The sequence below is a fragment of the Sorex araneus genome, chromosome 5 (assembly GCF_027595985.1).
Source record: "Sorex araneus isolate mSorAra2 chromosome 5, mSorAra2.pri, whole genome shotgun sequence".
NCBI classification, from domain to species: Eukaryota; Metazoa; Chordata; class Mammalia; order Eulipotyphla; family Soricidae; genus Sorex; species Sorex araneus.
In genome coordinates, this window is record NC_073306.1 from 52,378,746 (window position 1) to 52,391,081 (window position 12,336).

At 39.6% G+C, this 12,336-nt stretch overlaps 1 protein-coding gene across 2 annotated transcripts in view; it reads right to left on the reverse strand.

Moving 5' to 3' along the window:
• Positions 1–943: 943 nt before the first annotated feature.
• CDC42 (cell division cycle 42) overlaps positions 944–12,336 on the reverse strand; it is a 45,643-nt gene continuing 34,250 nt past the window's right edge. The window contains exons 4-6 of one of the 2 annotated variants that reach the window (XM_055139415.1): positions 8,390–8,499; positions 7,880–8,077; positions 944–2,487 (exon numbers count right to left, since the gene is read on the reverse strand). In XM_055139415.1, the coding sequence (XP_054995390.1) occupies positions 2,398–2,487; positions 7,880–8,077; positions 8,390–8,499 (398 nt within the window). In that variant the 3' untranslated portion in view covers positions 944–2,397. Of the gene's footprint in view, positions 2,488–3,785; positions 3,973–7,879; positions 8,078–8,389; positions 8,500–12,336 lie in introns of those variants that run through there. The other variant, XM_055139414.1, reaches the window with a different exon arrangement.

The following is a 12,336-nucleotide window of genomic DNA, read 5'->3' on the forward strand; positions in this document are numbered from 1 at the left end:
TACAGGAGACTGACTGGGGATTGGGGAAAAACCTGCGGATGCTGGTGGCAGAAAGCCAACACTGGGGTGGGGATGGGGTTGGAACACTGTCCTGAATATGTAAATCACGGTATCTTAATATTTTAATTTTTTTTTTAATTTTAAGTTCTTAGTTTGTAAGATTGTTATACAGAGCAGTATAAAGTGTCTTTCAGTAAAAAAATCCTTATCACCTAAACAAAATGTGTCCCCTACTCAGATTTACAGCACAGAATTTAAAATCTGACTGAGTATCTTTAACCTACGAGCAGTTATTCTCTAATCTGTCCGCATTCTGGAAATACCTGAAAAAATTTTAAATAGTTCACTGCTCAAGCTGTGCTACAGTATGCAGTGACTGGAAAACGAAGGGGGAACGCTGGCTGCTTGCCAGCTAATCTAAGGACTAAAGGTCTACTGATATTTCCTTCCAAAAACATGAGCAATGAACTTCCTGAACATTTCTTCACTATGAAGTGTTATGACCTACTTGATATTTAAGGAAAAGTTTCTAGGCTGCCTGCCAAAGTTAAGGGAAAAGGTACCAATTCAAATATATAAAGGGGAAAACATGATTTTAAACTAAATGCCAGGAAAGAAAATACATAAAAATAAGAAAGTTTGGGCCAAAGAGATAGTAAAACAGGTAAGGTGCTTCCCTTGCATGTGGCAGACCCAGGTTCCATCCCTGGCATCCCATCCAGTCCTCTGAGCACCACCAGGAGTAAGAGTAAGAGCCAGAAATAAGACCTGAGCAACGTCAGGCACTGTCCAAAAGTCAAAATAAATAAATTTAGAGATGAACAGATCAATAAACTTAAATCCATATCCCAACATTTGTTAAAAACTGCTACTAATAAGAGTCAAATCCCACTACTAAATATGTAAAAAAAGAGGCGGAGGGAAAATAACAACCCTCAGGAGGCCTTGTGAAGGGTTTTTTGTTTAATACATCTGAAAAGAATGCATATACAAAGAATTGAGACATGAGAAAGCATTGTTCAACACTAATGATTCTACAAGAATTAGGATTGGGGAAGGTGGGAAAAATTATCCGACCATTTTTAAAAACTGGAATTTTTGCAACCAAAATGAGCTGATAAAATCCCTATTAACACTTATTATAAAGAGTCTTTATAAGTCTCTGTTCCCCATATTTTTTTGTTTTGTATTTTTAATTAACCTAGAGCCTCAGTTGGCTGCTCTAGAGTTCTCAGATGCACAACAGAAATAAAGGGATGCCCCTGGCTGGTCCCCATGTTGTTAAGTGTTCTCCCCACCCCACCCCATCCCTAGCTTCTTAATGAAGCAGGTCTCCATCCTCTTAACTTGGAAGAGGATGCGTATCATTGCAAGGGTATCTTTCCTCTAGCACCACCCCTCATATTTCCTCTATATACCAGGTCTTTAGCTATTTCTAGGACTACTGTACTATTACACATCTTGTCTATGCTAAGCATGTAAGACAATGACTGACAAGGGAAAAATGCTTTTTAATTATGTACTCAATCCATTCGGTATATTTCAAAAGGTGCAATACTTTTCATTTATTAGAGAAGTTAGAAATTAACTTCAGGGGGAAAAACTTTTTTAAAAAATTAAATGGCAAACATATTTCCTTGAAAGTCACAGTCACATATATAGTGCATCCTAGAAAAGAGGAGGGGCAAATCTGGTTCCACTTTCATGAGTTTCATCAAAAACTGAACCTACTCAGGGGTGGAGAGAAAAGGCAACTTTCAAAAAGGAGTATGTTTACTGCACGAGGCATCTGCTATACTCCTTCCTAAGAGCACCAGGCGGGGAGCGTGTCCTCTAAACCAGGCATAGGAAGTGGAATGTGGAATCCATCCATCCTCCTCTCCTTAAGGGCTATCCAATAGTTAATGAATTAAAAAAATAATAATAAAAACAAAAAGGACTAAATAAAAACGGACCCCACGCACACTCCCCCCCTCCACAAAAGGAAAAAAAAAAAAGGAGGGAAAAAAAAAACCCAATTACTAGATGCCCCAGATTACTCTCCAGAGTGGAGCCCCAGAGCAGCTTTAACAATCCGAATTAGTCTGTTACAGAGTCATCACAAGCATGCCTTGCTTTTAAACAAAAACGAAACAAACAAAAAAATTTTAAAACAACAAAACTGAAACTAGTACTGATCACTTTTCTGACAAATACACAATTACTCAAAATTAACTAGTATCAGGAGAGGGAGGGCCATTCCTATGAGCCTGTCTTACATGAGTGCATGTGGGTAGGTGCAGGGCATTTGTCATTATTGCAAAAACGAATTTTAATTTTTAATCTTTAGTTTGATTTAAACATTGCTTTTAGTATGATGCCGACACCAGCTGTGCAGAAAGGACTCTGGAGAGATGTTCATAGCAGCACACACCTGCGGCTCTTCTTCGGTTCTGGAGGCTCCAGGGCAGCCAATATTGCTTCATCAAATACATTCTTTAGGCCTTTCTGAAAAGGGGTAGGGGGAAAAAAAAATGGGCAGTCTGATTTTCAGTATAATAAAGATAATTATCAAATTTTAAACATTTAAACACCCCAAGAGTTGGCAAAGAATGAAACATTAAAAACAATCCTACATCTCAACACAACCATCTCACTTCATCATATTTAGTCTAGACAGGGCACTGGAGGATTCAGCACCTCAGAACAGATGAGCAGATAGATAGTCATGAATGAGACAGTGGTTTTTTGAGAAAGCAGTTTTGCAGACCAACATATGTCACAAGAAGCAAAGCACATGTGTCATTTGCTCATTCAATATGAGTTTTGTAATGTGCTACCGAAACATTTTAAATAAAAAACAAGTGAAGTAGCTCTGCATTCAAATGAGACCGCTGGATGTGAAACAGGACTGAGAAGACAGGCACAGGCAGTGGCACCCTTATTATATGGAAGGCGCAGGCAAAGACAGAGTGGTTAAAGTGGCTGCATCAGAGAGATTCACTCTAAACTCCCTTCAACCCACCACTTAGAACTTAGGGAGCTTGAAGAAGCAAAAATGTGGATTCCTAATACAAATGTAAAACTAGAGCCAGTCAGTGCAACAGGAATAAAGCTTCATCAGGCATTTATATAAACAATTGTATATTTTTAATTTCAAAATTTAAAGTTACCACAATTATATGTTTCCCTCACAACAATAAAATCAGAAGCAGAAATATAAAGATGGCAGCTTTACATCTCAACATTAACAAACCTTAAGTCAACTGTTAAAATGGATGCTATTCTTAAAAGATAATGTTACAAATGCTTTCATAAAGCAGTAACAGATACATCAATCAATTATCTTTCCCACCCCAGACTGACAAATACTTCACTAAAGCACAAACAGCCAAAGCAATAATAGCAACACAAAGTTTCACTGCACAAAGAAAAACCAGAGAAGAATCCTCCCTTCCCCATTACACTCTACTAGCAGGTCACCCCTTTTCCCATAAGGTTTGTCATGCAATTACAATTAACAATTTATCATAAGAGTAAAATGTCTGTGTTCTTTTCTCCATCTAGAAGTAAGATCTAGATGTGTTAAGACTCTTCTCCCAGAGGACAATCTTAATGCCAGACCAGGATCCCTTTTGCCATAGTAATCCAACCGAAAAGCTCTGAGAATCACACAACTCAAGCAGCTGAGAGTTAAATAAGTCCAACTTAACGACTGATCACAAAAAATGTTCTATTAAGATATTGCATTCTTGAGTAAAACTAATACATAGGTTGCTCTACGGTGGCAAGTAAAAAGACGCAGAGGCTTTCAAACAGGACAGTTTTATTCCTTTGTTTTAAATGATCTTTCTACAGTAGTGGGACAGGAAGCAGCAGCAAAGAGGGGAAGGAGAAAACAGTTTAGAATATACAGCACTTCCTTTTGGGTTGAGTTTCCGGAGGCTCGAGGGCAGCTAGGATAGCCTCATCAAACACATTCTTCAGACCTCTCTATAAGACAGAGGGGAGGAGAGAGAATAGCAGCCAGGTTAGAGGATTAGAAAGACTAGCAGATAAAATAGCAGTCTGGATTAAATAGGCTGAATTCACAGAAGCAATGTGCGTAAGAAAAACTGCCAGAAAATTCAATTATAGACCCCATTATTGGGGAAATAGATAATTAAACAAATTTCTTACCTCAAAAACAGACAACTGAGCGAGAGTGATTTTTATAAAAATGCATGCCCTAATTTCTAAAAGAGCACTCTTGTAATTCTAAGGTTACAATATTTCAATGCAAATGCCAGGAGAGAAATAAATATTTAAAAATAAGATAGATGGATTTCATCAAATAGACAATACATCAGTATTTGAAAGGATAAGGACGACATAAGTATTTTGGGACCAATCTACATAAATTTCAAACTCTGGGTCCGAGAGACCACTCAATAGCTGAGTCCCTACTCTGCATGTGGTATGCCTAGGTTCAATCCCCAACATGACACGGTCCCTCCAGCACTGCTGGGAGCAACTTCCTCACTAGGGGTTAGGAATAGCCCCTGAGCACTATCAGCTCTGGGCCCAAAACAATAAATAAATAAAATAGTGTCAGGCTTCTGTGAATTCAGCCACTGAATAACTGAAGGACACAAATAGCAAACTAACAAGCATGCTATAAGTTTCTAGATTTAAGATAAAATAACATCTGGGTGGGATTAATCAGAATTCTGGAGTGAAAAGTTTCCCAGAGTAAAAAGGTTCAGACAGAAAGAGTGTTAATTGTTTAACAGTACCAACTGGGAGAAGCTTAAAGAACAGACTCTAGAAACAGTTTACACTTCAGTTATTCAGTAATGTTATTAGAGCAAGTAACCACCACCCAAGTCATAGGAAAATAAAGAATGGGGTCCTGGAATGGGTTTCAGCAAGCAGTCAATGCTTTAAGATGTTTGCATGAATATCACAGCATAAAGCATGGAGTGAAAACAAAGAATTATTAATGAAGGTCGAATACAGATATACACATAACCTCAGCCAGAACTCACGTTAACTGTCATTTGGTAGACCTCACATCATGGGCCCAGATCCACTCACCTAATGTAAAGCCATGGGCTGACCAAGCAAACACGTAACCTTTTTTCAAAGGATGGTAGGTGCTAGGTATCAAACCCAGGGTCTCAAACGTATGAGGAATCTGCTCTACCCAGATACATCTATGTATCCTGGTATACCAGATCTCCCCAGGCCCAGAAGTTTGACATTCTCTTATCTTAGGTCAGTTTGATCCCAAGTAAAAATTTTCTCAAAAGTCTCAGAACAGGGCTCCAGGCCCAGACAACTCCCCAACATTTTCTTTGTTTTGGGGCCACACCTGGTAATGCTCAGGAGTCACTCCTGGCTCTGCACTCTGCCGTCTCTCCCAGTGGTGCTCAGAGAGCTATAGGGAATGTTGGGATCAAACCCAGGCCAACTGAGTGCAAAGGAAGCGCTCTACCGACTCTGGCCCGATCACCACATCTGTTCCCCCTCTCTACACTACCCCCGCAAACCACCAAATCAGAGACCTGGCACCCACATATTCCATTTGGTTCAAAATAAATGAGAACTAGCAATCAGAACTTTTTTTTTTCTTTTTTTTTTTCTTTTTGGGTCACACCCAGCGATGCTCAGGGGTTACTCCTGGCTTTGCACTCAGGAATTACTCCTGGTGGTGCTTGGGGGACCATATGGGATGCCGGGGATCGAACCCGGGTCGGCCGCGTGCAAGGCAAACGCCCTACCCGCTGTGCTATCGCTCCGGCCCCCAGAACTTTTTTTTAAGAAGTTAAAAATTTTTCATCTTTTTACTCATTTTATAAAGTGCTTAACAAAACTGCGTGTCAAAGTTCCTCTACAATTCTTTTAGCATCTCTTGGAGCAAATGCTGGGAGTCAAATACTGTATGAAAAGCAAGAAGAATGAAACAGATAATATATTTTGTAAGTAAAATGACGAAAAGGAGGAACACCAGGAACTAGTGCATCTCAAAGCAAACTCTTACTTACTGACAAAGATTAACTACTTTGAGATAACAAAATTAATTGCTGCTTTACCCACACTATCTAGTTATATGCTGAGTTCAGTTTAGAGGTGCTAACAAACAAAATCTGAAGTCCTAAAAGTCCTAGTTCCCATATAAAAACGAGAAACATTTTCTATCTTCTCTTTTAAGAAAAATTGTATTTGCTAACACCTTTTCAAATTCCTATTTTCTGTAAAATTACTTACTATATAAAGCTGTTAGCACTACTTTAAAAATCTTATATGGAAACACACAATTCTCTAAAATAAGTTTTATTAATAGCCTAAAATTGGGTCCACAGGGTCAGTTTGCTTCTATATCCCCCTATTTAGAGATAAGGATATGTAACTGATACATATGGTCGGTTACAAACGGACACACATGTTCCACAAGTAGCCTTCCCCAATACATATATAGGCTCAGACACACAAGAACTTTGTTCTCAGGATGGTAACAAAACACACAAAAATGGGCAAATTCTTTGTGCTGTGTGTTAGAAAATATAAATTCTTCTGATCTTTTAAGTATCTGTTTTTATAACACTAAACTGCCAAGGAAAGCTAGATTTTGAAAAATAATATTATACCTTAAGGTCAACCTTTGAAATAACGGTTAAGCATAAAAATTTTACCTTGGGCCAAGGCTAGCTAAGGTGTCTGCCCTGCACTCGGCTAAATCTCCAGCACTGCCTATGGTCATCCTGAGCACCCCCAGGAGTGATTCCTGAGCACAGAACCAGGAGTAGCCCCTGGGCACCACCATGTGTGGCCCAAAGCCCTCCAGCCAATGTCTTTAAGTAACCTAGCACTAAATCAAGGTTGACATACTATCCCATTTTGTCTACCACTTACCTTAGTATTAAAAAAAAAAAATTAAAAAACACTCCGGGCTTGGAGGACACGACCCAGCAGTGCTACAGAGACCATGCAGTGCCAGAGACCAAACCAGGGCTTCCACATGCAGAGCATGTGCTCCCGTCATCTGCACCACATGCCAGCCGAGCTCAAGAAAAGCAATACTGATAACTTACTGATGTAAAAAAAACCATGGATTTAATATTAAAAAAAAAATCTATGCTTTCTTCCCTGCCCTATTTTAATCATCCACACTTATTGTTCAAACTTCAAAGTACTAGTACCAGTAAAATAATTATCTGCGCTAATTATTTTCATTTATTGCCCCCTGAACAGTTCTCAAAGGGGAGAACCAGTCAATAAAACCATAAAGGTAGGAAAGATAAAGACAATATTAGCCTACTGTAATTCTTATTTTTAATACTCTAACACTGCTCTCTGTCCACAAAAAAAAAACTTCCCATCAAACTGTAAGAATTCCAACTAAATCGCTATGAAAGAAACAGAAGGATAAAAGAACTAAAAAAGAAGGAATGCTTCCAAAAACAGAGCTAAAAGACATTAATATAAAAAGCCTACTTGAGATACAGTAAGATACATCTCTCTGACATGAACAGCTAAACTGCGATGATAAATTACCTACCCACCACTGAATTACCCCAGAAATTACAGCATCAAGTATTAGAATTGAAGGTCAGATATATTTTTGACAAAACAAAACAAAAATTAAGTCTAAGAAACGGTGAGGGAACTACTCTCTTCTGTGCTAACTTGAGCCTTTCCCCCTTTCCCAAAGTGACTCAGGGACACGCGGAAGCTCACAAACAGGTGCTTCTCTTAGAGACTGGTAATTTTCTCCTTAAATGAAGAGACATCAAGCAAAGCAACATACATTACAACGGCAGGGTTCCTGGGCGGCTTTCCCGGGCAGTACTTGCTAGAAATGACCTCTGAAACATAATGAAGACACAGCAGGAAACCGAGAGCCCCACGCCAGTCTCACCTGTGTGAGTGCAGAGCACTCCACATATTTAACAGCCTTCAGGTCGCGCGCCAGCTTTTCAGCAGTCTCTGGAGTGATAGGCTTCTGTTTGTTCTTGGCAAGTTTTTCAATAGTAGAGGGGTCATCTCTGAGATCAATTTGGGTCCCAACAAGTAAGAAAGGAGTCTTTGGACAGTGGTGAGTTATCTCAGGCACCCACTAGAAATGGAGGGGGAAAGAATTATTTATTTATTTATGTGTTTATTTGCTTTTTGGGTCCCACCTGGAGATGCACTGGGGTTACTCCTGGCTCTGCACTCAAGAATTACTCCTGGCAGTGCTCAGGGGACCATAGGGGATGCTGGGAATCGAACCCAGGTCGGCTGCATGCAAGGCAAACACCCTACCAGCTGTGCTATTGCTCCAGCCCCAAAAGAATATTTTTTTAAAGCCACAAAACTCTACAGTTACTTACAAGCTATCAAGAACCTGACGACCTTTTTCTGGGGAGAAACATAAGACAGAACTCACCTTTTCTTTCACATTTTCAAATGAGGACGGAGAGACCACTGAAAAGCAGACTAAAAATACATCTGTTTGTGGATAACTCAGTGGCCGTAATCTGTCATAATCCTCTTGCCCTAGGAAGAAAACAAATTGGAGACATCAGCAACTGAGTACAGAGAGGTACTATAGCAGAGAGGGAATTTGCTTTGCCTGGGCCAACCCCGGCATCCCATATGGTCTACGGAGCCTGCCAGGAGTGATCCCTGAACACAGAGCCACGAGTAATCCCTGAGCACAGCCAGGTGTGTCACCCACTTCCTCAAATAAAAGAAATCAGTAACTGAATCTTGCATAACCTCCTAGCATTAAAATCACTTATCAGTAAGTAAATTAAACACGTACACTGATCATTAACCAGAAAGCACCTTAATTATTAAATATTCAACTTTGTAATACATGAGAAATACCACTCAGCTAATTCTATTTTCTGTTTCTAGTCCTTAGGAGAGCAAACATTAATATTCTTTTTTTCTCTCTGTTTTTTTTTTAATTTTTTATTAGTGAATCACTGAGGTATAGTTATACTTAAAAACTTTCGTGCCTTTGTATAACTGAGAGTTTAACCTGAAAGCTTTGTAACTTTCCACATGGTGAATCAATAAAAGAATTAAAAATATATATATATGTATATATGTAACAGTAAACAAATGCAACTGATTGAATAATTAGTGTTAAAATAAAAATAATTAAATAAAATTATGTCCCTGGGGGGAAAAAAAAAAACTTTCGTGCTTACATTTCAGTCATATAGTGGTCGAGTGCCCATCCCTCCACCAGTGCCCATTTTCCACCACCAATGGTCCCAGCATCCCTCCCCCCCGCCCCACCCCACTTCAGTGGCAGGGCATTCCCTTTTGCTCTATCTCTCTTTGGGTGTTGTGGTTTGCAGTAGAGGTATTAAGTGGCCATCATGTTCGGTCTATAGTCTACTTTCAACCCGCATCTCCCATCCCAAATGGGCCTTCCTGGTGGCACCCTTGACTTGGTGGTCCCTTCTCTATCTGAGCTGCCTTTTCCCCCAGCATGCAAGGCCAGCTTCTAAGCCAAACATTACATATTCTTTCCTTTTTATTACTTTATTACCAGTCTGGTTTTATAGAGCTTTGTGTGCATGACTAGTGGTAAATAGAAGAATAAATGCAATAAAACAATTAACTGAATTAGGGCCCAAAGAAATAGTTCAGTGGGTGTGTGCCTTACACATGGCTGATCCAGTTCAATCCCCAGAGCCCCATATGGTTTTTCCAAGCACTACTACGAATGATACCTGAGCAGAAGGCTTTGAGTAAGCTCTGAGCACCACAAGTATGGTCCAAAACAAACAAATAAGATTTATTTTATCCTAGGACTAGTCAAGTGGGTGGGGTGCTGCCTTGCACACAGCCCACCTGGGTACAACCCCCAGCACTACATACGGCCCCAGGTGCTGCCAAGAATGATTCCTTAGCACAGTGGTCCAAAACAAAACACACACACACACACACACACACACACACACACACACACACACAAAATTCCCACACCACAAGCATACAATAGTCATCTTTGGGTCAAAACAGAAATTAAGGCCAAAGGGGGATGTCCAAATGAAGACTATTTAAAAAAAAAAAAAACTTTAAAATCAACATAAGCAGTTCTAACAATTGAACATTTAACATAACAACATGCTATTAATATTATAGTGCTCAGGGACTGAACGGGGGTCATCAAACAGCATACATTCTATGCTAGACAAGGAATATAAAGTATGCAATTTACATGTATAATTTTCATTTCTTAAATTATATGTAATTTTAGACATAAAGGGAGTTTGGGATTTAAAAAAAAAAAGGATAAACCAGCCAAACTCCTTCACAATATTCTCATCTAAACTGCTTGAGCTCTGTGCAGCACTAACTGAACTTTAAAGCATCATATGCCCAAGTTCCAAAAAAAAACATGTGTAAGCCCTAAGTTTCATACCTAACAGCAACCCCCTCCCCAAAAAAATTGTTTCCTTTTGGGCTACACCCAGAAATTATTTCAGACTTACTCTACAAGTAGTTAATGGCTCTGCACTTAAGGACAGGGTTCAGGGGAACATATGTGGTGCTGGGGATTGAACCTGGGTTAGGTACATGCAAGCCACGTACATACATTAGCCACTGTGCTATCTCTCTCCAACCCAGAAAAAAACTTTAAAAATAAAATAGTACTTCAGAAAGTGAACTAAACTTTGTAAAAAGAATATACAAAATGTTTGCATTCCTTTTCTTAACACCAATTCAAATTAAATGTAGTCTTGAGCCAGAGAGATAGTACAGGGATTAAAGCACTTGCCTTGCACACAGCTAACCTCAGTTCAATTCCCTAAGCACTACCAGGAGTAAATCCAGACCACAGAGCCAGGAATAAGCTTTGAGCAACGCCAAGTGTTGCCCAAACCCTGCCTCCCCCACCTCACACCCCCAAAAAATTTAACCCAGGCTGGAGCAATAGTATGGCAGATAGTATGTGGCCAACTCAAGGTTCAATCCTCGGCATCCCACATGGTCCCTTGAGCACCGCCAAGAGTAATTTCTGAGCACAGAGCCAGGAGTAACCCCTGAGCAACACCAGGTGTGACCCAAAAATCAATATACATACATATATAACCTTATTAGCAAAGGCTAAAAAAAAATCTAGCAAAGAAATAGATTCATTTTTAGCCTTTAGCCGCTGAAATCAGGGTAAGAGAGCATCAAAACTAGATCCAAGTCTAGATTCCTAAGTGTCACCACTAAGAACATTTAAATAAATGAATGTCAAATAAAACATTTCATGCACAACCAACCTCCACTCAAATGGATTAGTAACAGAAAATTAAACCATTATTTTAGAGTATCTTGTCCAAAGCAATAATGAGTCAGTCCACTTATTTGTGATGAACAAGCCCTCAAAGCAACAAAAATCATTCTTCTTTCCCAAGAAGAAAAAAAGAATCAAGAAGAAAAACTGTTCACTTAACAGAAAAGTAGTCTACCTTACATCTACTTTGCTACAAATGCTACATTTAGGAAAATAAGAGTAAACCCCATAGGTGAGCCAAAGCACAATTTACCAGTTAAATTTACCCTCTCTAGAATTTACCCTTCGTGATTGGAGCAATAGATCAGGCTGTAGGTCAACCCGCAATTGACCCGGGTTCAATCCCCACCATCCCATAAAATACTCCCTCGTCCTGAGCACAGAGCCAGGAGTAACTCCTGAGCACCACTGAGCACAGCCCAAACACAAGAACAAAGAAATGAATAAAAAAATAAATCAAATTTACCCTTCTAGTGCACAAGTGGATTCCAATCTGGAGTCACTGCACCAGACCACATAATTTCTCTTATTTTGTCTTATGAGTCTGCATCTGTGTTTCTCTTTCTCTCAGTTCCTAAATACAATTTTCTCTTCATCACACTGTATCACACACTGTCATCCCGTTTCTCATCGATTTGCTTGAGCGGGCAACAGTAACGTCTCCATTGCGAGACTTGTTGTTACTGTTTTTGGCATATAGAATATGCCATGGGTAGTTTGCCGGGCTCTCCGAGAGGGGCGGAGGAATCGAACCCGAGTCAACCACGTGCAAGGCAAACGCTCTACCTGTTGTGCTATCGCTCCAGCCCATTCTCTTCATACACAAAAAATAAATTTAACCCTACATGTTATGAATAACCACTAATCAAGATGAGATAGCATTACCACTTACCATCCTTCAAAGTATAAAATAATCAAGACCATTTCACTCCACTCTGTAAAACAGGTTGGTTCTGACTACAGATAACTTATATACACTACAGGGGACTGGAGCAATACCACAGCAGGTAGTGAGCTTGTCTTGAACGTGGTCAACCAGCATTAAATCTCTAGTACCCCTTACATAAGGTGCCCCAAACTTGCTA